General features: G+C 40.8%; 1 protein-coding gene across 1 annotated transcript in view; it reads left to right on the forward strand.

Moving 5' to 3' along the window:
• The window catches only part of OSBPL3 (oxysterol binding protein like 3), a 201,347-nt gene that overhangs the window by 154,478 nt on the left and 19,362 nt on the right, over positions 1–27,507 (forward strand). The window contains exons 14-17 of the mRNA XM_060156982.1: positions 5,649–5,783; positions 6,639–6,732; positions 10,299–10,549; positions 14,195–14,332. Coding sequence (XP_060012965.1) covers positions 5,649–5,783; positions 6,639–6,732; positions 10,299–10,549; positions 14,195–14,332 — 618 coding nt within the window. The remainder of the gene's footprint in view (positions 1–5,648; positions 5,784–6,638; positions 6,733–10,298; positions 10,550–14,194; positions 14,333–27,507) is intronic.

Raw genomic sequence — 27,507 nt, forward strand, 5'->3', positions numbered from 1 at the left:
ACCTATAGCATCCCAGTTCCCAGCCAGCTTCTTTTGCTCCCTCTCTGAGAACCACTGGCCTATTTCTATGTGGCTGTTTCCTTCTCCCTTTCCTGTGATTACCCTCAGAGGGGGAGAATTATTACAGTTGAGTGTCTTGGTCAGTTCATAGTATGTTAAAAATGTCTGTTCTCAAGATTTGGGATGTTTATCCAAAATATTCTTTGACTGTGTTTAAAATGAGAAAGTTCAGAAAAATACAAGTGGATTACTTGAAAAAATCAGTAGAAAAGGGTAATGAAGGTCAAAATTGTTTTTAGCAATCTCTTACGTTTATATGCCTGCCTCAATTGTGCTAAATTTTTCATTAACAAATGTATTAGAGTGAGTGCATTTAAAAAAAAAAAAAAGGAAGGTCAGGTACAAGAGGTGGGCATTGTAGATTTTTTAAAGGAGTTTCTAATGTTTAATCTTAATTCGTCGTCCTCCTTTTTCTGTCCTCAAAGAAAACAAAAGCCTGACACAATTCCTTTACTCCTTGGAAAGTTGTTGTGTCAGGCGACGGGAAGATTAGATGCTGGAATCAATCAGACTGAAAGGCCCAGGCATCCACCTTCATGTGAAGCACAGGCTGTGTCCTGAGCTGATGGGACCCTTTTCTGATGAGGGTGGTACCCTCTCTCCGCAGGGCTGGAGGACCTCTTATTACTTCTGAGATACATGTCAGTGGTTGACCATGAAATTCTGCATCTTCCCTGCCCCCAAGAGATCTTTTCAATCACCTTATTTATTTTTTAAATTTTTATTAGAGTTGATTTACAATGTTGTGTTAGTTTCAGGTGTACAGCAAAGTGAATCAGTTGTACATATACATCTATCCTTTAGCCCAGACCCAAACTGAATCCCCTGCAAGACTGAGCACCTAAACATTACCTAAAGGGGCCTTCATTTCAGGCCTGGGCAAAGAAACATGCTTACCAGGAGGGCTGTCTCTGAATCTGGTGATACAGGTTTGCTGTATCAGGGCTCAGTCACTGAGGCCAGCCGTCACTCAGGGTGGCTTGCTGCCAAACGCAATGGCATTCTGTGGGGTTTGGTGCCCGCTTCCAGGCAGCACTTACCTTTGAAATGATCACCTAATTACAATAGTTTATTTAACAAGCCATTAAATAGATAAATGGCAAGTTGACCCTTCATTTATGGTTCTGTAAATTTATAGTCAATGCGTACGTACCCTTGGGGCTATTTACATTTGGGAAAGGAAACCAAAATCACAGGTCTTTTAAAATGCATGCTTTTAAATTGATCTCACAAGTAATGCACCTGAAGGCTTAAATGCTGTACATTGTCTTTGAAGAGGAGTGATAACATCCCTCAAGCTCACAGCTTCCAAAACAGCCTGCTCATGTCTTGAATTGATGATTTGCTTGTCTCACTGATCTAGTTCCTCTTTCAGTGATTTTCTCTTTTCCCTGTTTTATCCTGCTTTTCACAGAGTGTGAAAAGGAAAGGCTGACTTTCCCAGTATGGGAAAAGTCATTGTTGCCCTCAGGAAATAAGAGAGTGAGTGGAAATGGCCGCCCCAGAGCCTGAAAGCTTGACTCCAATGTCCTTTCCTTGGGTAGCTCACAGGCTTCTCAAACACTGTGGGAATGACAGTTCCCACACTGGGGTCAGCCCAGGGTGCTCTGTTTTTAGGCCCTCTTACTTTCTTTGCTTCCCTTCTGTTACCTTTTAGCTGCACAAATTACCCATCTTTGGTGTTCTAAAATCTACCTGGATTCTAAAATCTCCCCTCCTATCAAAAGTTACTCTCATATCCTATCAAGTCCTTCTATTTTAAATTTCTGAATCTGAACATTTACTATTATGAAGTATGAGTGCTTAGATTATTTTATGTTATTTTAGACTCCAAATGAAAGGCCAAGTGACTTTCGGGATAATATCCTACTAAATCTAAAGTCCATTTAAGGGACCAAACAAGCAAGAACTTGAAAGAAAACTCTAAAACAAGACTTTTGATTCTTTTAATTGCTCGTTTGCTGTATTCCATGTGCACTTAAATGCATTGTCTCACAAAATCCTAACCACAGCTCTATGAGGTAGGTGACGGTAGTTTCATTTTAGAGACAAGGAAACTAAAGCCCGGATCCGGGAAGATCCCACATGCTACGAAGCAACTAAGCCCGTGCTCCACAACTACTGAGCCTGTGCTCTAGAGCCTGTGAGCCACAACTACTGAGCCTGCCTGCCACGACTACTGAAGCCTGCGTGCCTAGAGCCCGTGCTCCACAGCAACAGAAGCCACCGCAATGAGAGGCCCGCGCACCTCAACGAAGAGTAGACCCCGCTCGCTGCAACTAGAGAAAGCCCATGGGCAGCAACAAAGACCCAACGCAGCCAAAAAATTAAAAAAAAAAAATAATAAATCTTTCCATTGCACACTAAAATGAATCACTAATGAATGAAATTCAAACTGAAAAATATTGATTTAAATGTTTAACAAATGGCTAGAGTAGGGAGGACTTCCTAAATGTGGAAGCAATAGAAAAAATTACAAAAAAAATGTTGACTAGACTTGGATTTTTTTTTTTTTTTTTTTTTTTTTGCGGTACGCGGGCCTCTCACTGTTGTGGCCTCTCCCGTTGCAGAGCACAGGCTTAGGACGCGCAGACTCAGCGGCCATGGCTCACGAGTGCAGCCGCTCCGCGGCATGTGGGATCTTCCCGGACCGGGTCACGAACCCGTGTCCCCTGCATCGGCAGGCGGACTCTCAACCACTGAGCCACCAGGGAAGCCCTGCCTTAAACATTTTTAATAATTACTTCTGAGAACTGATTATAAGAAATAATGACATACGAGCAAGACACATTTGCAAACGTGTTCACCATCTTTACAAATTTGGAAACACCCTTAATTTCCAATAAATGACATGGTTACTCTGTGACACACATATATAGTAAATCTATCAAGTAAAGTTCATTGTCTCAGAGAAATTTTAGCAGCCTAGGGAGAAGTTCACAATATAATGTTAAGTGAATGTGGCAGACTAAATAAAGACTCAGTGTGATCCCAGTTTTTCAAACTAAAAAAAAATCTATATACAAATATTTTAATACAAAAAATACACTGACAGGTTAATAGGGGCCACATCTGGGTGATGGATTTTAAGTGATATTTATGTTATTTACATCTTTCTGTATTTTCTATTTTGAGCACGTACTACCTTTATCCTCAGAACAAGTGTTAATTTAATTTTTTTTTTTAAACATCTTTACTGGAGTATAACTGCTTTGCAATGGTGTGTTAGTTTCTGCTTTATAACAAAGTGAATCAGCTATACATATACATATATCCCCATATCTCTTCCCTCTTGCGTCTCCCTCCCACCCTCCCTATCCCACCCCTCTAGGTGGTCACAAAGCTGATCTCCCTGTCCTATGTGGCTGCTTCCTACTAGCTATCTATTTTACATTTGGTAAATATGTGTATTTATGTGTATATATGTCCATGTCCCTGAAGTTATGGAGCAATGTTGTTTGGAGGAAATTTATAAAATTAGATAGATAGATGACAACTATTTCAAAACAAAGCAAAGCTATATGTATAAGAAGGATTGGAGAGAAATGTATCAAAATGCCTATAGTGGTTGATTTAGTGTGATGGGATTATGCGTGTTCCCTTCCCTCCTTTTTCTCTATCTTTTTGTAATGTAAAAAAAGATAAACAACCACTTATACCTTACAAACTTGAGGGGATATGATTAAATTGAACTGACTAGATTAATATTTTAATACATGAGGTCCTGGGCTGTGCAGGAGACTGGGCTGAGGGCTGGAGGCTCCTGCAGTCCTGTTGAGTTTTCGGTGACTATCAATAGGAAGTTGCTGGAGTAATGGAACAGCAGAAAGGGCTGGGGCCAGGCGTGCTATTTTCACTGTTGATCAGGCAAGAAATCCTCCTGACCCATCAGCCTAGGAAGAAGAAATACAGAAAGAGCCAGAGTGACTATTAATAAATTAATGAGGAGAACAAGTAAATAAATCATTAGAGTCTTATGTGGCAGTGACACAGCAAAGACACAGGACTGTTCTGTTGTTTCAGTGAACATTAAGGGAGCTCAGTTATTCATTACCATGTCTCCTCTTTTGAGGAGAGAGACCTTTCCTTTAAAGGTGACAGATGTGATGCTTATTTATAGATCCTAAGTGATCTTGTTTGTTAGCATTTGAAGAAGCCTGCTTTTCAAAAGGCTGTAGGGATATTAAAATGGGTAGGATCTTTCAATGAATACCTTGTCTAGAAGAGAAAGGGATACACATTTAAATGTGTTCCTGAAGTAAACATTCCATAAAGAGACCATTTGACCTTTATTAATTATGAACGTCTGCTGGGGCCCTCCTGTTAGAGCATCTCCATTTTATGAGGCTGAGGAGTGTGTCCTGAACTCATAAAACTTCTGGGAAAGATATAATATGCGTTAACTTTTGTTCCCACATTATTCTGCGACTCATTTATCCAATACATAAGGATATATAAGCAGCTCCTTTATCAGCCCCGTGAGAAATGTGAGCTGTCAGGAAGTTCAGGTGACAGTCTTCTCTGATTCAAAGGAATCAAATCATGTCATCCTCAGTATGTTCTCATTCCTCAAGGTCTAGTTAGGCATCACCTCTTCTGTGAAGCCCTCCCCAACCAAAGCCCCCCAATAGAATCAAGCTCTCCTTCCTGTCCGCTTCTGTAGCGCTTTCTGTTCCATCGTCTTGGGCTCATGTGTGTTGGATGCGTCCTCTACACCACTTACTCGGACCAAAAACCTTGTCTTATTCATCATCGTATCCCGCCATGACAGGCACAATGCAGTTGCTCAATTTCTTGAGTTAAATTGAATTTTCACTTGCAAATAGCATACAAAACATATTCCCAAAGTATTTAGGTCCTTTCCAGAGGAAAAGTCCAGACTCAGTGACTCAAGGGATGGAGGGCCAGCAAGAGGAGAAAATCCCTATATTCTATTGTGTTGTTTGCAGAGAGGGTGGGAAGGGGATTGGGGACTTCCTTCCCTTGCAGCCTGTGTGGTTGGAGAGAGACAGACAAAGAGAATTTATCTCATTCATCCATGAATAATGAATGATCTACCACCAGGGGCACTTCTGGACCGAAACACACTGTTTATTTGTCAAGGGACGCCTCATGAGCAGCACACTGGCCTCTGCGAGAGAATTGAGGCAGAAGAAAGCTGTGTTGCTCTGAACCAGCCATGCAAGGACATGCATTGAGTACAATTCAGAGGAAATTTTAGGATGAAAAGAAACATCCTGCAGTGGTAGAGAATAAGAGGATATGATTCAGGGAGTGTTGGAATTTTTCCCGTCTTAAGTGGAATAAAAACTGACCTGCACAGTCTTTTTTTGCTTTGAGGTTTGTTGTGTGTGCCTGAGCTGTGATAGTGCCTGTAAACAAGGTGCCCATTTGGGGGAGACCTAGGCTTTTCACCGTGTTTTGTGTGAGGTTTGCTTCTCCTCAACTTTGAACCTGCCCTCTGTTTTGAGCCGCCTGTTTGCCTGGGCCTGTGACCGTGTGTATTGTGCAGCAAAATCAGTAGTTTATTTTGCTTCTCTTGAGACTGTTTCTAAATATATGCATTTTTGGTTTTGTGTTTCAAATAGGAAAACTCCAGAGATGACAATCGAACTCTGGTCCATCAGCTTTCCAACGAAAGCAGGCTCTCCATCACTGACTCTCTTTCAGAGTTTTTTGATGCACAGGAAGTTCTGTTGTCTCCAAGCTCTTCAGAAAATGAGGTTTGACCACTGTTTTCAGTTAGTTGCCTCCAAAATCTCTTTTGCTGCTTTACCTGTTCAGTAAATACCCATATTTAGAAACACTAAACTCAATGGCTCCTTTTTATCATTACATTCTGAGGATCTTCTTATAACTCATACCTCAAAAAGCATAAACAGATACAAGATCTTCGGGAACAAAAATTATGAAAGTAGGTGTTGGGCACATCCTGGTTTCTGTTACTTGATTTGTTATACCTCTTTTCAATTGTAGGTTAATGATTTTGACTATTAGCTGTTTGATAATGTATTATTTCCACTACAGGGTCAGAAGTTAGCACCTTGTATATTTTCTCCTCATTGAATTTGCTCTATAGTAATTTATAATATAATTATGGTTATTATAGTTATTATAATATGGTTGTTATAATTAATTTATAATTATGTTCTGAGTGTGAGTACTGATCATTTTACCCCTTCGGTATAGAAGTTCTAATATTTTTTATCTATTAATTTCCATAGAAGATACTTTTATTCACAAATAGTTAAAAGACAATTTGTAACTCTTTCTAGTCAAACGCTAACAAATTCTGAAAAAGCAGTCAGAATTAATAAGAATTTTTATAATAACTAAAATCTGGGGTTTACATGTGTTTTCCTTGTGAGAATGAATCAAGAATGTATAAGAATTTTAATAACATATTTTCTGTGAGCATCCCCTAGGCAGACTGGTGTGTGGGCCTTTATGAAAACAGCATCCAAAATCATTTCTATAGGTTTATAATGTGTGGTCTAAAATATTTGATCATTTGAAGTAAAGGCTTTATGAAATCTGGCTTGTCTACTCTAATGTATATTATTTCTTCTTTCCCATAGATGTCTGAAGATGATTCATATGTCAGTGACATAAGTGACAACCTTTCCTTAGATAATCTCAGTAATGATTTAGATAATGAGAGACAGACGTTGGGTAAGATTTAAATTGTTTGATCTCTGAGTGTTTGGATCTTTACAGAATACTAGTAAGCATGCATAGGGTACCTGCTGCAAACAGAGAACTTAGCAAGTTCTGCATCAGAAACTTAAGACATGGTCCCCACCCTCAAAGTTTTATAATCTAGGTGGGACATGGCACTCACATGTGAAAAATTTATTCATTCAAATACATTTGTTGGCTAGTGCAAATTTCTATTTTATAAAGTAAGGTTATACCAATTATCATATAAATATCAAAAATTAATACTACAGATGTTCCTTATTTGGTTCAACATTCTCTCTGCAAACATATTAGAATATAGCTTTTTTCCTTTAGGTTTCTAGTGGTTTTCATAGTTTAGGAATTCAATAGCACTTATATTGTAAAAGGTCTGATCTAAGTGGTAATTTAGCTTCCGATTCTTCAAGATAACGCATTTGAGAGTTAACAAACTGCTCCCCCTGTGGGGGTAGGGCTTAAGGTACCCTGAGATGTCCCTTTATTACTGGTTGATCCCAAGACTGAAAATGATGCCCAGGAAATGTTAGTTGGGACCATGGCGGGTACCTGGAATGTCTGCTATCTCCAAACAGCTCTGAATTAGGAGTTCAGTAAGCAGACTGAAGCCTGTTTAGGAAGGTGACCTATCCTTAAGAAGAATCTGCCCATTGGACAGGTCTCTATATGAGTCCTGCAGCATCAAATACTCCCAGTCTTGGTACTCAGCATGCCTGGGGTCTCTAAATTTATCTATGCCAGAACACCACATATTTTTATATCTACATGGAAGACAAGGACCACGTCAGTTCCTTTTTGATGTATCAGTGCTTGCCAGCTCAGTACGTATGTGAAATACGATGATGATGAGTTGTTATCTTAATGTCAAAAAGCCTACTCTTTGGGGGACTACAAAAAAGGCAGGTAAATTTACTGTTCTCTGAAAGAATATCCTTTCAGCATCACACCTGCTAGAAGTCAGAAGCTCATTATGCTCTGTATCTTCCTTGAATTGTTTCTGGAGAGATTAATCCTTTGGTGGAAAAGTCTGAGAACCAGTGATTTAAAGGCAAAGACCAGTAATGTAGGAGCACGTTCATGTGCTACTTGTTTTCGTAGAAAAATAAGGAGGCGAATTGAAAGAGAAATGAGGAGGCATCACTTATTCCCTTGGCAAACAGCACACACACACACACACACACACACTAAATGGGAACTCTCATTGTGGATGAAGAAGACGAACAAATGCTGAAGTCCTCCTTCTGTTTGAGGCCTTAGGGAGGGGGCCAAGAGGAACAGAGGTATAGAGGTTCAGAGGTCGAAGTTGGGAACAGAGGACTTGCCCCCGAACCTAAGACCACAGCTGTGCTGAGTTGACACCAGCCAGGAAAAGCAGATAAGAGGTGAAGGCTGTCTCTCTGTCTTATTCCACAGCCATTTTGCTAGATTACTGACCAACATTTTCTTAGCTTGAACAAACACTGGGCCAAACCTAGCTTTCTTCTTTGGCAGTATTTGGAAGATTAGATTTCTGCACATCAGTACTCTACTGAAAAGATTGTATGTAGAAATAAACTTTGCATCTTAGGACACAGTATTGCCTACAGAAGGAAATAGGATTTATCCAGGTCTTGATAAATTACCACACTAGAATTTCTTTGAGTCCTTAGTAAATGGTAGGTATTTAGAATGTTTCCTATTAATTTACCCCCCCCCCACCCAAATCAGTAGGCACATAATAGGATCTGTCACTGTGATGGGTGCTGTGTGGAGGTTCAGTGGTTAGGAATATAGGTTCAGGGACCAGATTTCCTCGGTTAACTCCAGCCCTGCCACTCACTGGTTATGTGTCCTAGGGCAAGTTACTTAATTTCTCTGTGCCTCAGTTTCTTCATCTGTAAAATGGGGATAATAATTCTGTTTATCTCAAGAGGTTGTTGCAAAGGATAAGTGAGATAATATACGTAAAATTCTTGAAAGGCTGTCACAGAGTAAAAGCTAGGTATGTATTAGCCATTGGTAGTAGCAGTAGTATAGTATTCTTTCAAAATTTAGTGTAATCAAAGAAAGTATTTTGAGATTACATGGAATGCTGTTTTTAAAGACTGTCATCATTTGCAGCTATTTACTTGATTTTTGCCCATGTTGAGCAATTAAAACAAATTCAGAATTTAATTGGTTGCTTAGATGAACATGAGACTTCAAAGTATGACCTCACTTTCATATTCTCCTGTTCATCGAAGCAACCTCGTTATTCAGAGTGATCAGCTCTATAATAAAATAGCACTTTCTCATATGTTGATGTCATGCAAAAGATTTCATTTGAAAATAGGCTATGTTGGGGTGGGAAAAGAATTCCAGAGCATGAGGTAATGCAAGTTGTCACAAAGGAAAAGATTGATAGGTGTAAAAACCTAAGATGTAAATGTTTCATTCATTAAAAAACTGCATAGACCAAATGTAAAGATAAATGTCAGATGGGGATTAACTTGTAAAACAAATACAAAAACAAAAGATTATGTCTTAATATATCAATAGGAAAGCGGACAATTCAGAAAAGAAGAAATGTTCATGAAAGCATTCCAGACCACACTAGGAATTTTTTTAATGTAGGTTAAAACAAGGAGATAGCGCTGTCCACCTGACGATTTGCCAAGAATTCAGAATGAATGCTGACAAGCCTGGAATGGTCTCAGAACATGGACACTGGTATATGCTTGCTGATAAATGGGAAACTGATACAGCCTTTTCGAAGAGCAGTATGATCATATGAATCAGTATATGATTCCCACTTCTGTATATTCTAAGAAAATAATCAGATATAATTAAATATCTAAGAATAGGAATATTCACTACTTTTTTTTAGCAAAACATTGAAACAAATCTAAAAGTCCAACAACAGATGAATAATTCAATAAATTATAGTTTATCCATAGCATGGAATTGTTTTACAGTCATTAAAAATGATGTTTTAGAAGAATTTTAAATAGCATGGAAAAATATTTATGTTAACTGATTAAGCAAAACATTCAACTATACAAACATTGTCAGCTATATGGAGAAAACACTAAATGAAAATACTCCAAAATATAAATGGCTACTATTTCTGGGTAGTGGGTTATTGGATGACTTTTGTTTCCTTTATAATTTTCCTATAATATAAACACAATTGTTTTACCAGAATTGGAAACGATTTTTTTTAAAGACTTTAAAAGTTTTTATCAGAACTTGAAGTGCTTTTAAAAAGAGTTTAAAAGTAACCGCTCTGGGCATAGCAATCCAGTTTCCAGTTTTATTCTAAGTGCATATAAGCTATGAGGAACTAGCCTTTGATTAGGAGTATGAAGACCTCTCCATGAATAAAGTCCACGAGTTTTAGTGCTTATAATTTTTTGTACTTCATTTAGCTGCTCAGAATTCTTTTTATTTCCTGACTTCAGCCATAATCTGGATAACTGAGATTAATAGTATCATGGCGTACTTGCTCAGTAACGTGGATTTTTTTTCCGTTTTAAAATAAAATGAAAATCCTTATAAGGCAACCAAACTTATTTCCCTTTCAGAGCCTGTTCTCCAAAGTGTAGGGGAAGTCAAGTCCAAAAGAAGAACGTGCTTGCCGGCCCCGTGCCCCAAGTCCGGTAACGTCAGCTTGTGGAACATCCTGAGAACGAACATCGGGAAGGACCTGTCTAAGGTGGCCATGCCGGTGGAACTCAATGAGCCCCTCAACACGCTGCAGAGGCTGTGTGAGGAGCTGGAGTACAGCGAGCTCCTGGACAAGGCTGCCCAGACGCCCAGTGCCCTGGAGAGGATGGTGAGCACCGCAGGCGTGGTGGCCGCTCCCAGGGCCCCGCAGAGCCAAGACAGGCACAGCCAGGGCTCCTGTCCCTCCGGTTCCCATCTGGATTGCCCGTCAGATCGGTTCATTTCCCAGCCACCTCCGCTTCCCCTCCGCCTGGCTGTTTTCAGTCACCTGGTCAGGGATTGCCACTGGGCGCGGCTTCCCTGTGACAGCTGCGGCCTGGGGCTAGTTCTGCTCTGTGGTTTCGGGCTTCCTCTTTCTCCAGAACCTTCCATGGGATTGTTCTGATATTGCCTGGCTGGAAGACATGTCTTGAGGGCTGTCTGAGTATTTATTTTTACTACCCTGAGCGGATAGAACTTAATTTTTAGAGCTGGTTGTTTTGTTTTGTTTCATCCAGGGTAAATTTCCCTTGAGAACGTTTTTGTTTATTTTTGGAATTGTCCTATCGGCTCCTAAAGTTTTAGAAAATATCATTCACTCACAGGTTTCACATCAGAAAGATTCTTCTCCCCCCCCCCGCACTTCTTTTTTTTTTGAATTAATTTTTATCAGAATATAGTTGATCCCACACACACACTTCTTATTTTATAGAATACGTTTTTTTAAAAAAACCTCATCCTAGAAAGATTAACCTTCTGTTCTGTACTCAGTATCGATTCTAATCAAGTGATGGGGCTTCTGATAAAGGGGTCTCCAAGTATTTCTCATCCTTCCCCTGTCTTGTGGGGATGGGGTTAGGGGTACCTTAGTGGCAAGACTGTGGCCAAATCAGCCCTTTCTGTGACTGTGGCTATTTGTTCTTCAAAACTTAGTGTCTCTTCCTCCTTTTGCCTCCTGGTATGTTACCTGCTCAACAGAAAGGTCATTGTTTGTGTGGGATGCTGGGACATGAGTGTCTTCCGCCAAATGCAGCATCTCTGCCCTAGGCATTTGCTGATTGGCTAAGTGGGACAGCACGCCCCCAGCCTCAGGGAGGGACCCAGCTATACGTCACCTCTCACGGTTGGAGGCCATTGTTTTCTAAATTGTACACATTCTGCAGTTTAAACCCTCATTGAAACTTCAATTTCTTCAGTGATTTGTGGATTAAGGGAAAATCTTTACTGGTTGAAAGAGACATCCCTGTCTCATCCCATACTGTCTCCTGGGACTTCTCCCATCAAAGAGATTTTCTTTCTTGATACTAATGATAATCAGAGTAGGAGAGAAAAACAAGCTGTTTATTTTTTGTCTTCTTTGTTACTCTTCCCCAGAGAATTTCTGTGAACAAAGGGAGGCAATTAGCTGCCAAGGCAAGTGTTAAAAGTTATCATTCGTGGACGGTGCTTTTCTTTAAAGAAAATGATTGGCTCTGAAGATGAAAGCATCCTTAAAAGGTGTTTCATTCTCGTAGCAATTTAGAGACCATTCGGATGGCAGCTGATTGAGTGGTGTCATTGACGTTGAGAAGAAGTTTGAGGAAAGGCACCAGTACATTAGGAAGGGAAAGTTCAGGAAAGAATTGAGGACGAACCTAGCCCATGGATTGCGTTTACTGCTCTGAGTATGAAGGTCAGCTCTACCCCTGCAGAGATTCTCTCTCATATGGTCAGCCCACAAGGAGGATGCTTCGTTCTGCCTGCTCCCTCCCTCCTCTCTCCCCCTACATCATGAATGATACCAGATTCTTTTATAAATGCGTTATATGTTAAATTGTGAAGGTGATTCAGGGTTGATTCAGCATTCCATGTAGACGTGTGACCTTGCTGTTTATCAGGTAACAGACATCTGAGGAAGCAGAGAGAGGAACAGATACCCAGGTTTCAAGAACAGACAGAATTGAGCACAGCAAATTGATCTTTATAAGCTCTCCAGCTGCTCTAGAGTGTTCTGTACACTTTAGTGTGAGGTGGTAAGGTGGGACCAGTTTTCAAAAGGCTGTTGAAAGTTATGTGACTGGTGAACATTTAAGAGAGGCACACAGCTTTTTTTTTTCCAATATAAGAAACTTCATGAAATGAGCTGAGAAGAGGAAATATTGAGATTATTATTCTGTACTAGAAAGGAAAATTTGCTATTGCTACTTAGGTTTAATTTTTTGCCCCTTGCCCCTCAAAAGACCAAAAAGGATACAGACACACCTCAGAGATATTGCGAATTTGGTTCCAGACCACTGCGATAAAGCAAATATTACAATAAAGTGGGTCACATGAATTTTTTGGTTTCCCAGTGCATATAAAAGTTATGTTTACACTATACTATAGTCTATTAAGTGTACAATAGCATTATATCTAAAAGAAACAAGGTATATACACCTTAACTTAAAAAATACTTTATTGGGCTTCCCTGGTGGTGCGGTGGTTGAGAGTCCGCCTACCGATGCAGGGGACACCGGTTCGTGACCCGGTCCGGGAAGATCCCACATGCCGTGGAGCGGCTGGGCCCGTGAGCCATGGCCGCTGAGCCTGCGCGTCCGGAGCCTGTGCTCCGCAGCGGGAGAGGCCACACAGTGAGAGGCCCGCGTACCGCAAAAAAAAAAATACTTTATTGCTAAAAAATGCTAACCATCAATGCACCAGAGCCTTCATTGAGTGGTGGTAGTAACGTCACTGATCACAGATCACCATAACAAGTATAATAATAATGAAAAAGTTTGAAATAATGTGAGAAGTATCAAAATGGGACACAGAGACATGAAGTGAGCAAACGCTTTTGGAAAAATGGTGCCAGTAGACTTACTTGATGCAAGGTTGCCACAAACCTTCAATTTATAAAAAACGAAGTTTCTACAAAGCACAATGAAGTAAAGCACAATAAAACGAGCTGTGCCTGAACTGTGGCTCTTTGTTGCCCTGAAAGGGGAGCTGTGGAAAATGCTGAGACCCTCACAGCCACAGCCATTAAAGGATTTTCCTCATTTCATGTTCACCTATAGTTTTCCTTCCTTTTCCTCTTTGAGTTTTCATTTTTCCTCCCAGAAAAGCAGAACTTCTTAAAAGGCACTGTGCTCTGTCCCAGGCACAGGAAATGACTCCCACAGATTTTCTTTGGACAAAATGAGGGTTTTTTTTGGTTTCTACAATATCAAATTGTGAATGATTAAACTTAGGATGCTTAGTCCTGAATTTTTTTTTATATTGGAGTAGAGTTGATTAACAATGATGTGTTAGTTTCAGGTGTGCAGCAAAGTGATTCCAGTTATACATATAATACATGTATCAATTCTTTTTTAAGTTCTTTTCCCATTTAGGTTACTACAGAGTATTGAGCGGAGTTCCCTGTGGCTTATTCCTGAATTTTGAGGGAAGTTTAGCTTTTTTAATACTCTTCGTCCCTCTCCTCCTCAAACGCCTTAGCACGACCTCAGGATTCTCAGACAGTGGCTGGTTTAGAGGGACTGACTCACCATCTTGAAAGGCATCTTGCAGGCATCAGACCAAATGGACAATCTGAAAAGGTCTGGTCCACTTGTGCCTGGGCCAAAATGAGCACTATTTAAACCTACAACTTGAAACCAAAGTCGGTTTGGGTGTCTTTAAACCAGGGACAAATCTTTGGCTTTTCGAGATAAATTGTAAAGAGAGAAAGAAAGGTTTTATTTTGTTCATGTCTTTGTTCGTAAAAATAAATTTCTTGGTGATGGAGAAATAACCAGGTTCTCTCCGCTCTCGCTAGGTGTACGTGGCAGCCTTCGCCGTGTCCGCATATGCATCTAGCTACTTCCGCGCTGGGAGCAAGCCATTTAATCCAGTTCTTGGAGAAACATATGAGTGTATTCGTGAGGACAAGGGCTTCCAGTTTTTTTCAGAACAGGTGGGTATACACCCTTTTTGTTTGTTGGGAGAAGTTGCTTATGCCTCCCATTAAACGTGCTTTTGAAATATTTACATTCCACCTTTCACTGGCTTCAAAGCAACTGAGATAATTACAGTGCCTTTACACATAAAGAGAGGGATCAGTTTCCTTCTACTGAAACCTCTCCGCCACCCATGAGCATACATACGCTAGCCAGACTGAGGCTTGTTTGGCCATATGCATCGTCAGAGCCCTTCCTGTTGAAAGTTGTAGTGAAGAGGGACTTTTTTTTTTAAATTTAATTTTATTTATTTTTTTATACAGCAGGTTGTTATTAGTCATCAGTTTTATACACATCAGCGTATACATGTTAATCCCAATCACCCGCCCAAATCAGCACACCACCATCCCCACCCCCTGCCGCTCTCCCCCCTGCTTTCCCCCCTTGGTGTCCATACGTTTGTTGTATAGATCTGTCTCTCAGTTTCTGCCCTGCAGACCGGTTCATCTATACCATTTTTCTAGGTTCCACATATACGCGCTAATATACGATATTTGCTTTTCTCTTTCTAACTTACTTCACTCTGTATGACAGTCTCTAGATCCATCCACATCTCAACAAATGACCCAATTTCATTCCTTTTTATGGCTGAGTAATATTCCATTGTATATATGTACCACATCTTCTTTATTCATTCCACTGTCAATGGGCATTTATGTTGCTTCCATGACCTGGCTATTGTAAATAGTGCTGCAATGAACATTGGGGTGCATGTGTCTTTTTGAATTATGGTTTTCTCAGGGTATATGCCCAGTAGTGGGATTGCTGGGTCATATGGTAGTTCTATTTTTAGTTTTTTAAGGAACCTCCATACTGTTCTCCATAGTGGCTGTATCAATTTACATTCCCACCAACAGTGCAAGAGGGTTCCCTTTTCTCCACACCCTCTCCAGCATTTGTTGTTTGTACATTTTCTGATGATGCCCATTCTAACTGGTGTGAGGTGATACCTCATTGTAGTTTTGATTTGCATTTCTCTAATAATTAGTGATGTTGAGCAGCTTTTCATGTGCTTCTCGGCCATCTGTATGTCTTCTTTGGAGAAATGTCTATTTAGGTCTTCTGCCCATTTTTGGATTGGTTGTTTGTTCTTTTGATATTGAGCTGCATGAGTTGCCTGTATGTTTTGGAGATTAATCCTTTGTCCGTCGATTCGTTTGCAAATATTTCCTCCCCTTCTGAGCGTTGTCTTTTCGTCTTGTTTATGGTTTCCTTTGCTGTGCAAAAGCTTTTAAGTTTCATTAGGTCCCATTTGTTTATTTTTGTTTTTATTTCCATTACTCTAGGAGGTGGATCAAAAAAGATCTTGCTGTGATTTATGTCAAAGAGTGTTCTTCCTAAGTTTTCCTCTAAGAGTTTTATAGTGTCCAGTCTTACATTTAGGTCTCTAATCAATTTTGAGTTTATTTTTGTGTATGGTATTAGGAAGTGTTCTAATTTCATTCTTTTACATGTAGCTGTCCAGTTTTCCCATCACCACTTATTGAAAAGACTGTCTTTTCTCTATTGTATATCCTTGCCTCCTTTGTCATAGATTAGTTGGCCATAGGTGCGTGGGTTTATCTCTGGGCTTTCTATCTTGTTCCATTGATCTATATTTCTGTTTTTTGCCAGTACCATATTGTCTTGATTACTGTAGCTTTGTAGTATAGTCAGAAGTCAGGGAATCTGATTCCTCCAGCTCCGTTTTTCTTTCTCAAGATTGCTTTGGCTATTCGGGGTCTTTTGTGTCTCCATACAAATTTTAAGATTTTTTGTTCTAGTTCTGTAAAAACTGCCATTGGTAATTTGTTAGGGATTGCATTGAATCTGTAGATTGCTTTATGTAGTTTAGGCATTTTCATAATATTGATTCTTCCAATCCAAGAACATGGTGTATCTCTCCATCTGTTGGTATCATCTTTAATTTCTTTCATCAGTGTCTTACAGTTTTCTGCATACTGGTCCTTTGTCTCCCTAGGTAGGTTTATTCCTAGGTATTTTATTCTTTTTGTTGCAATGATAAATGGGAGTGTTTCCTTAATTTCTCTTTCAGATTTTTCATTATTAGTATATAGCAATGCAAGAGATTTCTGTGCATTAATTTTGTATCCTGCAACTTTACCAAATTCATTAATTAGCTCTAGTAGTTTTCTGGTGGCATCTTTAGGATTCTCTATGTATAGTATATCATGTCATCTGCAAACAGTGACAGTTTTACTCTTTCTTTTCCAATTTGTATTCCTTTTATTTCTTTTTCTTCTGTGATTGCCGTGGCTAGGACTTCCAAAACTATGTTGAATAATAGTGGCGGGAGTGGACATCCTTGTCTTGTTCCTGATCTTAGAGGAAATGCTTTCAGTTTTTCACCATTGAGAATGATTTTTGCTGTGGGTTTGTTGTATATGGCCTTTATTATGTTGAGGTAGTTTCCCTCTATGCCCACTTTCTGGAGAGTTTTTATCATAAATGGATGTTAAATTTTGTCAAAAGCCTTTTCTGCATCTATTGAGATGATCATATGGTTTTTATTATTCAGTTTGTTGATATGGTTTATCACATTGATTGATTTGTGTATATTGTAGAATCCTTGCATCCCTGGGATAAATCCCCCTTGATCATAGTGTATGATCCTTTTGATGTGTTGTTGGATTCTGTTTGCTAGTATTTTGCTGAGGATTTTTACATCTATATTCATCAGGGATATTGGTCTGTAATTTTCTTTTTTTGTAGTAGCTTCGTATGGTTCTGGTATCAGGGTGATGGTGGCCTCATAGAATGAGTTTGGGAGTATTCCTTCCTCTGCAATTTTTTGGAAGAGCTTGAGAAGGATGGGTGTTAGCACTACTCTGAATGTTTGATAGAATTCACCTGTGAAGCCATCTGGTCCTGGACTTTTGTTTGTTGGAAGATTTTTAATCACACTTTCAATTTCATTACTTGTGATTGGTCTGTTCATATTTTCTGTTTCTTCCTGGTTCAGTCTTGGAAGGTTATACCTTTCTAAGAATTTGTCCATTTCTTCAGGTTGTCCATTTTATTGGCATAGAGTTGCTTGTAGTCGTCTCTTAGGCTGCTTTGTATTTCTGTGGTGTCTGTTATAACTTCTCCTTTTTCATTTCTAATTCTATTGATTTGAGTCCTCTTCCTCTTTTTCTTGATGAGTCTGGCTAATGGTTTATCAATTTTGTTTATCTTCTCAAAGAGCCAGCTTTTAGTTTTATTGATCTTTGCTATTGTTTTCTTTGTTTCTATTTCATTTATTTCTGCTCTGATCTTTATGATTTCTTTTCTTCTGCTAACTTTGGGTTTTGTTTGTTCTTCTTTCTATAGTTCTTTTAGGTGTAAGGTTAGATTGTTTACTTGAGATTTTTCTTGTTTCCTGAGGTAGGCTTGTATAGCTATAAACTTCCCTCTTAGAACTGCTTTTGCTGCATCCCATAGGTTTTGGATCGTCATGGTTTCCTTGTCATTTGTCTCTAGGTATTTTTTTATTTCCTCCTTGATTTCTTCAGTGATCTCTTGGTTATTTAGTAACGTATTGTTTAGCCTCCATGTGTTTGTGTTTTTTACGTTTTTTTCCCCTGTAATTGATTTCTAATCTAATAATGTTGTGGTTAGAAAAGATGCTTGATATGATTTCAATTTTCTTAAATTTACTGAGGCTTGACGTGTGACCCAAGATATGATCTGTCCTGGAGAATGTTCCATGCGCACTTGAGAAGAAAGTGTAATCTGCTGTTTTTGGATGGAATGTCCTATAAATGTCAATTAAATCTATCTGGTCTGTTGTGTCATTTAAAGCTTGTATTTCCTTATTAATTTTCTGTTTGGTTGATCTGTCGATTGGTGTTAAGTCCCCCACTATTATTGTGTTACTGTCGATTTCCTCTTTTATAGCGGGTAGCAGTTGCCTTATGTATTGAGGTGCTCCTATGTTGGGTGCATGTATATTTATAATTTTTATATCTTCTTCTTGGATTGATCCCTTGATCATTATATAGTGTCCTTCCTTGTCTCTTGTAACATTCTTTATTTTAAAGTCTATTTTGTCTGATATGAGTATTGCTACTCCAGCTTTATTTTGATTTCCATTGGCATGGAATATCTTTTTCCATCCCCTCACTTTCAGTCTCTTGTAGTCAGCATATATATGGGTCTTGTTTTTGTATCCATTCAGCAAGCCTGTGTCTTTTGGTTGGAGCATTTAATCCATTCATATTTAAGGTAATTATTTATATGTATGTTACTATGACCATTTTCTTAATTGTTTTGGGTTTGTTTTTGTAGGTCCTTTTCTTCTCTTGTGTTTCCCACTTAGAGAAGTTCCTTTAGCGTTTGTTGTAGAGCTGGTTTCGTGGTGCTGAATTCTCTTAGCTTTTGATTATCTGTAAAGCTTTTGATTTCTCCATCGAATCTGAATGAGATCCTTGCTGGGTAGAGTAATCTTGGTTGTAGGTTCTTCCCTTTCATCACTTTAAGTATATCATGCCACTCCCTTCTGTCTTGTATAGTTTCTGCTGAGAAATCAGCTGTTAACCTTATGGGAGTTCCCTTGTATGTTTTTTGTCATTTTTCCCTTGCTGCTTTCAATAATTTTTCTTTGTCTTTAATTTTTGCCAGTTTGATTACCATGTGTCTCAGTGTGCTTCTCCTTGGATTTCTCCTGTATGGGACTCTCTGCCCTTCCTGGAGTTGGGTTGCTATTTCCTTTCCCATGTTAGGGAAGTTTTTGACTATAATCCTTTCAAGTATTTTCTCGGGTCCTTTCTGTCTCTCTTCTCCTTCTGGGACCCCTATAATGCGAATGTTGTTGCATTTAATATTCTCCCAGAGGTCTCTTAGGCTGTCTTCATTTCTTTTCATTCTTTTTTCTCTATTCCGTTCTGCAGCAGTGAATTCCACCATTCTGTCTTCTAGGTCACATATTCGTTCTTCTGCCTCGGTTATTCTGCTATTGATTCCTTCTAGTGTATTTTTCATTTCACTTATTGTATTGTTTATGTCTGTTTGTTTGTTCTTTAATTCTTCTAGGTCTTTGTTAAACATTTCTTGCATCTTCTCAATCTTGGCCTCCCTTCTTTTTCCGAGGTCCTGGATCATCTTCACTATCATTACTCTGAATTCTTTTTCTGGGAGGTTACCTATGTCCACTTCATTTAGTTGTTTTTCTGGGGTTTTATGTTGTTCCTTCATCTGGTACATAGCCCTCTGCCTTTTCATCTTGTCTATCTTTCTGTGAATGTGGGTTTTTTTTCCCCACAGGCTGCAGGATTGTATTTCTTCTTGCTTCTGCTGTCTGCCCTCTGATTGATGAGGCTATCTAAGAGGCTTGTGCAAGTTCCCTCATGGGAGGGACTGGTAGTGGGGATAGCTGGCTGTTGCTCTGGTGGGCAGAGCTTAGTAAACCTTTAATTAGCTTGACTGCTGATGGGTGGGGCTGGGTTCCCTCCCTGTTGGTTGTTTGGCCTGAGGCGACCCCAAACTGGAGCCTACCCGAGCTCTTTGGTGAGGCTAATGGGGGACTCTGGGAGGGCTCATGCCAAGGAGTACTTCCAAGAACTTCTGTTGCCAGTGTTCTTGTCCTCACAGTGGGACAGAGCTACCCCCTACCTCTGCAGGAGACCCTCCAACACTAGCAGGTAGGTCTGGTTCAGTCTCCCCTGGGATCGCTGCTCCTTCCCCTGTGTCCCGATGCATACACTACTTTGTGTGTGCCCTCCAAGAGTGGAGTCTCTGTTTCCCCCAGTCCTGTTGAAGTCCTGCAGTCAAATCCCACTTGCCTTCAAAGTCTGATTCTCTAGGAATTCCTCCTCCCGTTGCCCGATCCCCAGGTTGGGAAGCCTGACGTGGGGCTCAGAGCCTTCACTCCAGTGGGTGGACTTCTGTGGTATAAGTGTGTGGGGATGGACTTTTAAAGCACGAAGCATTTGCCCAACTGCAACTTAGAGATTGGAAGTGTGCACCCTAGCTTGCTGAATCATCCTTTTAGAGCAGAAGCACCCCCTTCAGAAGGGGCAGCACCAAATAAACACATTATTCTTGATTTTAATTTAAGAGGAATCCTTCATTCGTGTATTTATTCATTCCATCCATAAATATTTCTCGAGACTATACCACCTGCCTGTCACTGTTCCAGGTGCTGGGATACTGCAGTGGGTGGGAACTGGGGGCAGACAAGAACGCCTGTCCCTTATGCAGTGGATGGACATACCTTATGCTTACGCAGCTTGAGTTCCCTAAGGAGGTTCTACAAGACCCTTCCCGCCTGAGTTAACAGAGAATAATATTCAAGAACAGTATCTATGGAGTCAGCCAGCCTAGATTCAAATCTCAGCTCTCCCTTTCACTAGCACTTAGAGCACTTATACTTGAAGTATAAAGTGTTACATGAAGGTTTGTTGTCGTCATTGACGTTATGACAGCATGGTTTGCCATAGTGGAATGTTGGGGACATCGAAAACCTCTGTCAGTAAGGAATTGTTTAGCTAAAATAGAGTGCATCCTGCCTGAAAATAAAGAGCATTTCTCTCCCATCTGGTTAAGGCAGCACCTAAGTGTGTCTACCCTCTGTATATCCCTAAATGTCAGCCTGGGAACATGAAACATCATTGATATATTTCACCCCTCTCAATTCTTAGAAAACTGAGGAAAAAGGGATGGGTTGCTAAAACATTATTTTCCTTCTGTTATCTTGCTGCCTTGTTCATCAGTGGACTGGTATTATGGGAGTAGGAAGGGGAGGGTTGTGTGGCTGAGAGACTTATGAAGATGGTGGTTGTCTTAACTGTGAATTACGAGCACCGTTCTCTGAAACTCAAAGGAAAATGACTATACAATAATCCCAAAGCACATTTTCAATCGCTTTCCAGTTAGCAGCTAAAACGAGAAATTAAACACTGATATTGGGGCGGTAGGGGGTTAAATCAGTAGTTAAAGGGTAAGATAATCTGATTCAAATTCAACTGGGTTATTTAAATACTAAATCTAAAATGGAATGTGAATAAATGAAAATATAATTTGGTTACCATGGTATTACATGCACTCATGTGAAAAAACAAAGGCCGAAAATAGCTCCAAACTACAGCAGACAATCAGGACAGGAAGAATAGGTAGAAGAAAAGAGTAGTAACGTGAGCTTGTTGTAAAGCTGAGCTTCAATCCCACTAGCCCTTGATGGGGCAGGGCTGATTCAGGATCTGCACGTGCTTCCACTGTGGTGGCAGGGAGAGAGAAAGCAGAGCTCCTGGGCACATGTGCACAGAGACAGAAAGAGCATTACATAAGTTAGTCTTTAGTTCCGTGAAACGGATCCTAAGGAAATAAGCAAGAAAGGGATCTGGCCGTTGTTAGTAGCATAGGGCGTGCTGGGTGTCATATGGACCTGCTTTAAAATCTTAACCCCGCCACTTTGTGTGTGGCCTTGTATAAGCTACTTAAACTTTCTGAAACTCAGTTGTTTATCTGTAAAATAGGAATGATCATGCTTAGCTCATAGGTTGCAGGAAGGGTAAGTGAAATAACACATTGATATATAAAGCACGTTCAGTACCTGGTTATTGCTCTTATATTTAGAGGCAACTTCTAAAATGCTTTTTAATACACAGTGTTAAGAACACTTAGAGGAGTGTTGAAATAAGATGTGCTATATCTACTGTACTGATTCAGGTGGTTTGAAGGTGGCATATTGTCACTGGTGAGTCTCTGACACAAAGCAAGCCATGAGGCACCCAGGAGTCCTCACAGCTGGCTTCACCATGGGGATACCAACAGTCCTGATCATGAGGGAACCACTTCATCTGTCTTGAATTTAGCCTTATGGGCTAGATAGTTGGTTCTTTAAATATACCTGGGAATGGACGAGCCTCTCAGGGACAGAATCACACTAGCTAAGGTTATAAGAGACACATGTAAACCAGAATGCTACTCTATGCCTTTAGCATGAAAAATAGACCTGCCGTGGGGACCAGATGGCTTTGGTCAGCCTGACCAGTGATGCTTTCCCCATAGACTACTTAGGAAGACAGAATTGTAGCCATCAGGTAAGTGTACAGTGAGAAGGAGAGGTGGCTATTTAATTCAACGTGGCAGGCTGTCCACTGCCGCAGAAGTGAAAAGGGTTTTGACCAGGGCCCTCCTTTCCCAGCCAGCAGGAGAAACATCCATTCAGCCTCCCCCATTCCCTGCCTCGCCCCGTTGGTTATGCTGACCTGGCGACCCGTTGTGCATGAAGGCTTTCTAATTTACCACATCTAAAGAGAGTGGCAGAGCATTTATTCTGTTTCATGCTGGTACCTGCCAGTCTGGCTCCTTCTGCTTCTGACCCAGGAGATGTTCTGTTACGGAGACAGAGTGACTCTACCCTTGTCTATTAGGTGTAGGTGACGGACTTCCGCTTTCAGAGTTTGGGGCTTCTTTGCTTTCTTGTATCTCTCTACAATAAGTAGAGCTTGCTGAATGACTAATATAATAAACTGAACAGGACCCCGAATTAAGATTTTGGGGTTGAATTTTATTCTAAGGAGGACATTGACGGAAATCATATCTCCAAGTGAAAGGACCTGGAAAGAAACAAAGCTAACTCAGCTTTTCTACTGAGTTTTCTAGACAGCAGAGTCAGGTGATTTGGAAAGTGATGTCTATCCCTTTCCTCCAAGCCCTTAGGTTTTGTGGTTTGCGGTTTTGGTGGGTATGGGGATGTTTGGAGTCGTCGGTGATTAAGGAAGTTGAAGTAAGTACTACTGCGCAGAGTTCAGCTATGTGGAAGCGTGCCCCCTTTACCTTGTATCTCATGCAGAAGACCCAAAAATGCAGGAGCAAAATGACTCGTGCAGTCAGAAACGAGAGAAAGCATTTGCTGTTCAAGTTTTCCTCCTGTCAGTTAACTAGTATTATGCTTGCAGGGTGCTTTTTGCTTTTCAAACTTGCGCAGGACCTTATTTGATCTTCACAATACCCCTGTGTGGCAAGTGGGGTGAGGATCAGTTACAGGTGAGGAAACCGACGCCTAGGCCCATCGGCACCTTCCAGCGGCCCTCAGCTGCACCCTCTGTTTCTATTCCAGCATCCTCTCTCCCTCACCTTTTTTTTGGTGTCTCTTGTGTGGGTTTAGTGCTCAGAGCTGCCGGAGTCACCAGCTGCCGATGTGAAAACAGCCTTTTGTACACTGTTCAGACTATGGGGTTTTGCCTCTCATTGTCACATAAACCTTTCATCCTCCAAACTCACGTAGGGCTTTGTTCTCAACTCCCGTTGTGGGCTGGGCAGTGGCCTTTGTGAACAAGGAATATTCAGGAATCAATCATAAACATTCCCGTCATATGTGCTAACCTCTGACTGTTCCACCTTCTCAGGGGAGGAGTTTCCTTTTTTTCCAAGGGAATCCAGAAGGAACGGACTTCCTTTGCCTTGTCAGGGACCGAGGATCCTGCTGGCAGGATTCTTGGTTCTCGGGCAGCCTGGGTTGGAGCTTCATCAGGGACTGGACGGGTCAGAAAACTCATTTCAGTTTGCTTTGCTTCTCTGTTTTGTACCTTTGGGAACAAAAGTACAGAAGTTGGTGCCTATAAAGGATGAGCAGTTAAGCTATTGTCTAAAAGTGGCTTTTCCTAATTACCTGGAACTTCAGTTGTCAGGTCACTGCTCAAGCCATCTTCACCATTTACCCACCCAGCCACTACTGTTGAGTTTCTGGCAGCAAAGCTGAGCAAAGTTATTGAGTTACTAAAATGTAAGAGATTCAATTGAAGTCTTTTATCTTTTGCTTCATGGGTTCAGCCCTTCTTCCTTTTCTGTTACTCATCAGAACTCTGAACATTCTTGGCTGGATTTAAAAATACCCTACTTATCACTCCCCCACCCCCACCCCGTTGCACACCCACATCACCCGTCTGAATAGTTCTTTCATCTACTAGTAGGTAGGGTTATTTACTTCTGATTAAAGTGGCAGCTTGTTTAAAGACATTATCAGGGGAAATTCAAGCTGTTCAAATAAAATAAGCAATAAGTCAACTGTAAGGTGACTAAACCAGTGCTTCTGCATTTCTAGGTCAAGTCATTACTTAATGTAGTTTTTTGTTTTTTGTTTTTTGTTTTTTTTAAGAAACCATGTATTTATCAAATAAGTGCTTAACTCTGAACTTAGGGGAAGAGAAAATAATTGGCAACTGTATTTTCCCCAAAATCAGGCCAGTATCCTTGGCATCCTCCTTAATAGCTTTCTCTTATAATCCACGTCCTATTCATCAGCAAATCCTAGGATCTTCCTTCCAAAACCAGCCATTTTCACTGCCACCCTACTGGTGCTGGCCACCAAGCCCAAGCCATCGGCATCAATGACTGGGCTTGTTGCGATAGACTCATCAACTGGTCTCTTGTTTCCATAGCCAATTCTGCACTCAGCAGCCAGAGTGATTGCTCTCACGATTTCCCCAGTCACTTGGGATCAAATCCCAAGTCCTGGCTATGGCCCACAAAGCCCTGCGATATGCCACCCCCAGATATCATGACTCCTTCCACTTTGACTCATTTAGCTTTAGCCATGCTGGCCTTTTTTTTTTTTTTTTTTTTTTTTTTGCCGTACACGGGCCTCTCACTGCTGTGGCCTCTCCCGTTGAGGAGCAGAGGCTCCGGATGCACAGGCTCAGCGGCCATGGCTCACGGGCCCAGCTGCTCCGCGGCATGTGGGATCCTCCCGGACCGGGGCACGAACCCGTGTCCCCTGCATCGGCAGGCGGACTCTCAACCACTGCGCCACCAGGGAAGCCCCATGCCGGCCTTTTTGCTTCTCCTAAAACATATCAGGCATTTGTCAGCCCTGGGTAGTGGCTGTGTCCTCTGATCTAGACATACTTCCCCCAGCTATCCATGTGGTTAACTGCCTTATTTCTCTTAGCCTCAGAGGTTTCTATCACAGAGTCCTGCCCCAACCACCCTGTCTGATATGATACTTCCACTGACCATCTGCCATCCTCCATCCTCATCCTTGCTTTATTCTCCTTTACTACTGACAGATTATGTGCTTATTTGTTTAATAGTCTGTCTCACCTACTTCTGCACTAAAATGTAAACTCCAGGAGGGTAAAGATTTTTGTTTCTTTTGTTTCTCATTGTATCCACAGTGACTAAGACAGTGCCTGACACATCACAGGCAATCAGCAAATGTTTGATGAATGCCTTGGTCCCCTCCGTGGGTGATTTTTGACCTGCCACTTGTTCTCTTTTCCACGAGCAGGACTTCATGGTTAGAGACGCGTCCAGAACTAGGAGGACTCTATAGTTATGCCTCTGGAGAGCTGCAGAATTGATGTATTTAAGGGTTTATTTTTCTAAATCTGAAGAAGAAAAACCTACAAAATACACACATATTGAATGCACTCTTGACCCATATTCTCCTCTCCTTACCACCCACCTCATATAAAGTGCATTCTCAAAGCATCTATCACAAATGATTAGGTCAGGGTGAAGAAAGACCTCAGATACACAAATAAATTACAAGAATTCTTAACTACCATGGGAACTCATTGACTCTGGGATTGTAGAAAAAAGATACATATAAATATTTGCACAATAAAAACCATGTAAACTAATTTCCTGAATGTTTGAGAATCCTTACCAGTCAGAAATTGCTCTTATTTGATTGGAATGGAGAGGAAGTGATGGAGAGAGATACTAAAAAACTAGTCTAAAGTGGCTTTAGCTAGCAGACTAACAGACAGCGTCTACTGTGGGGCTGAATCAGTTCAGACTCAAAATCTAGTGCCTTTCTATGCCTGGGTTACAATGTAATGAGAAGAGAAACTCAACCAAATCCCGTACTAGCAAACACAGGTTCGATTGTGCACATTATTCTCTATTCCGGTAGATTTTAGAGAGATTACCATCAACAAAGATTAAATGATTAACTGTGTATTACCCCCTTTCCATGGGTATTAAAATTAATCAAAGACTTAACAGAATCTTCTCCAGTTGGCTGGCATCCACTGCCGCCTCTGATGTTAGGATTCAAAGAAAACAGATGTTAGAATGATAGCATTTTGAAGCCAGAGGGATTCTCAGACCTCATTCTACAAAGAAATAAATGAGAGAGAGGTTGGAAAGGTCAGACTCAGAAGATTCCTTCTCCAAGTATCCATGAGATGGGACCTTAATGGTGTGCCGAGGCTCTGGGGAGGGACCAGAGCCCAACTTTGAGAGCAGTCATTGAGGAGCAGCTGAGGCATCGCAGGAAACAGCATTGGATTTGAAGTCTGAGGACCTGGGTTTAAAACACTACCCTCATCACTGATTAACTGTGTAACACTGGGCAGGCTCTTCACTGGAAAGAACCCGTTTCCTAATTTATAAAATAAGGGTAATGAAGACACAAGGTGACCGTGAGAGCTAAGTGGAAATACCACTCATGACACAAAGTTAAAATTTAATCTCTGCTTACTCCATACCAGCATATGATCCTGGCACTTTCCATGTGTTATCTTTTTGGGTTTGCAAAGTCAGTGGTACTAGCGCTATTTTGCAGATGAGGTAATTGGGGCCCAGAGGGTTTTAAAACACACTCAAGGTCATACAGCCAGTAGATGATATTGCAGTTAGGTTCTAGATCTGTGGGACTTCAGAAGCTCTCCCTCACTCTCTGAAACTCATGCAGCACATGGCAGAGGCTTCAGAAATGTTTCATGAATAAATAACCTGTTGTGAGGAAATATATCAAAGAAAAATAAGGCATCAATTTAATTTCCCTGGAAAGCTTTGTAAACTTCTGAAAAGCCATGTGCACCAAATAAATCACTCCCAAAGGCCTTTTTAAGCCAGAAAGAAATAAGCCAAATCACTGATATTTCAATGTTGAGATTAATGCATTCAGAAAACAGCCCTTGGACCCCATCTAAAGGCACTTTGCTAAGCATTGATTCATTAATCTGACACAATCATTTTAAAAGGTCAAATTAAAAAAAAAAAAAAGGTCGAATTAGGGCTTCCCTGGTGGCGCAGTGGTTGAGAGTCCGCCTGCTGATGCAGGGACACGGGTTCGTGCCCCGGTCCGGGAAGATGGCCGCTGGGCCTGCGCGTCCGGAGCCTGTGCTCCGCAACGGGAGAGGCCACAGCAGTGAGAGGCCCGCGTAACGCAAAAAAAAAAAAGGTCAAATTAGCATTT

Source organism: Lagenorhynchus albirostris, chromosome 8 (assembly GCF_949774975.1).
Source record: "Lagenorhynchus albirostris chromosome 8, mLagAlb1.1, whole genome shotgun sequence".
NCBI classification, from domain to species: domain Eukaryota; kingdom Metazoa; phylum Chordata; class Mammalia; order Artiodactyla; family Delphinidae; genus Lagenorhynchus; species Lagenorhynchus albirostris.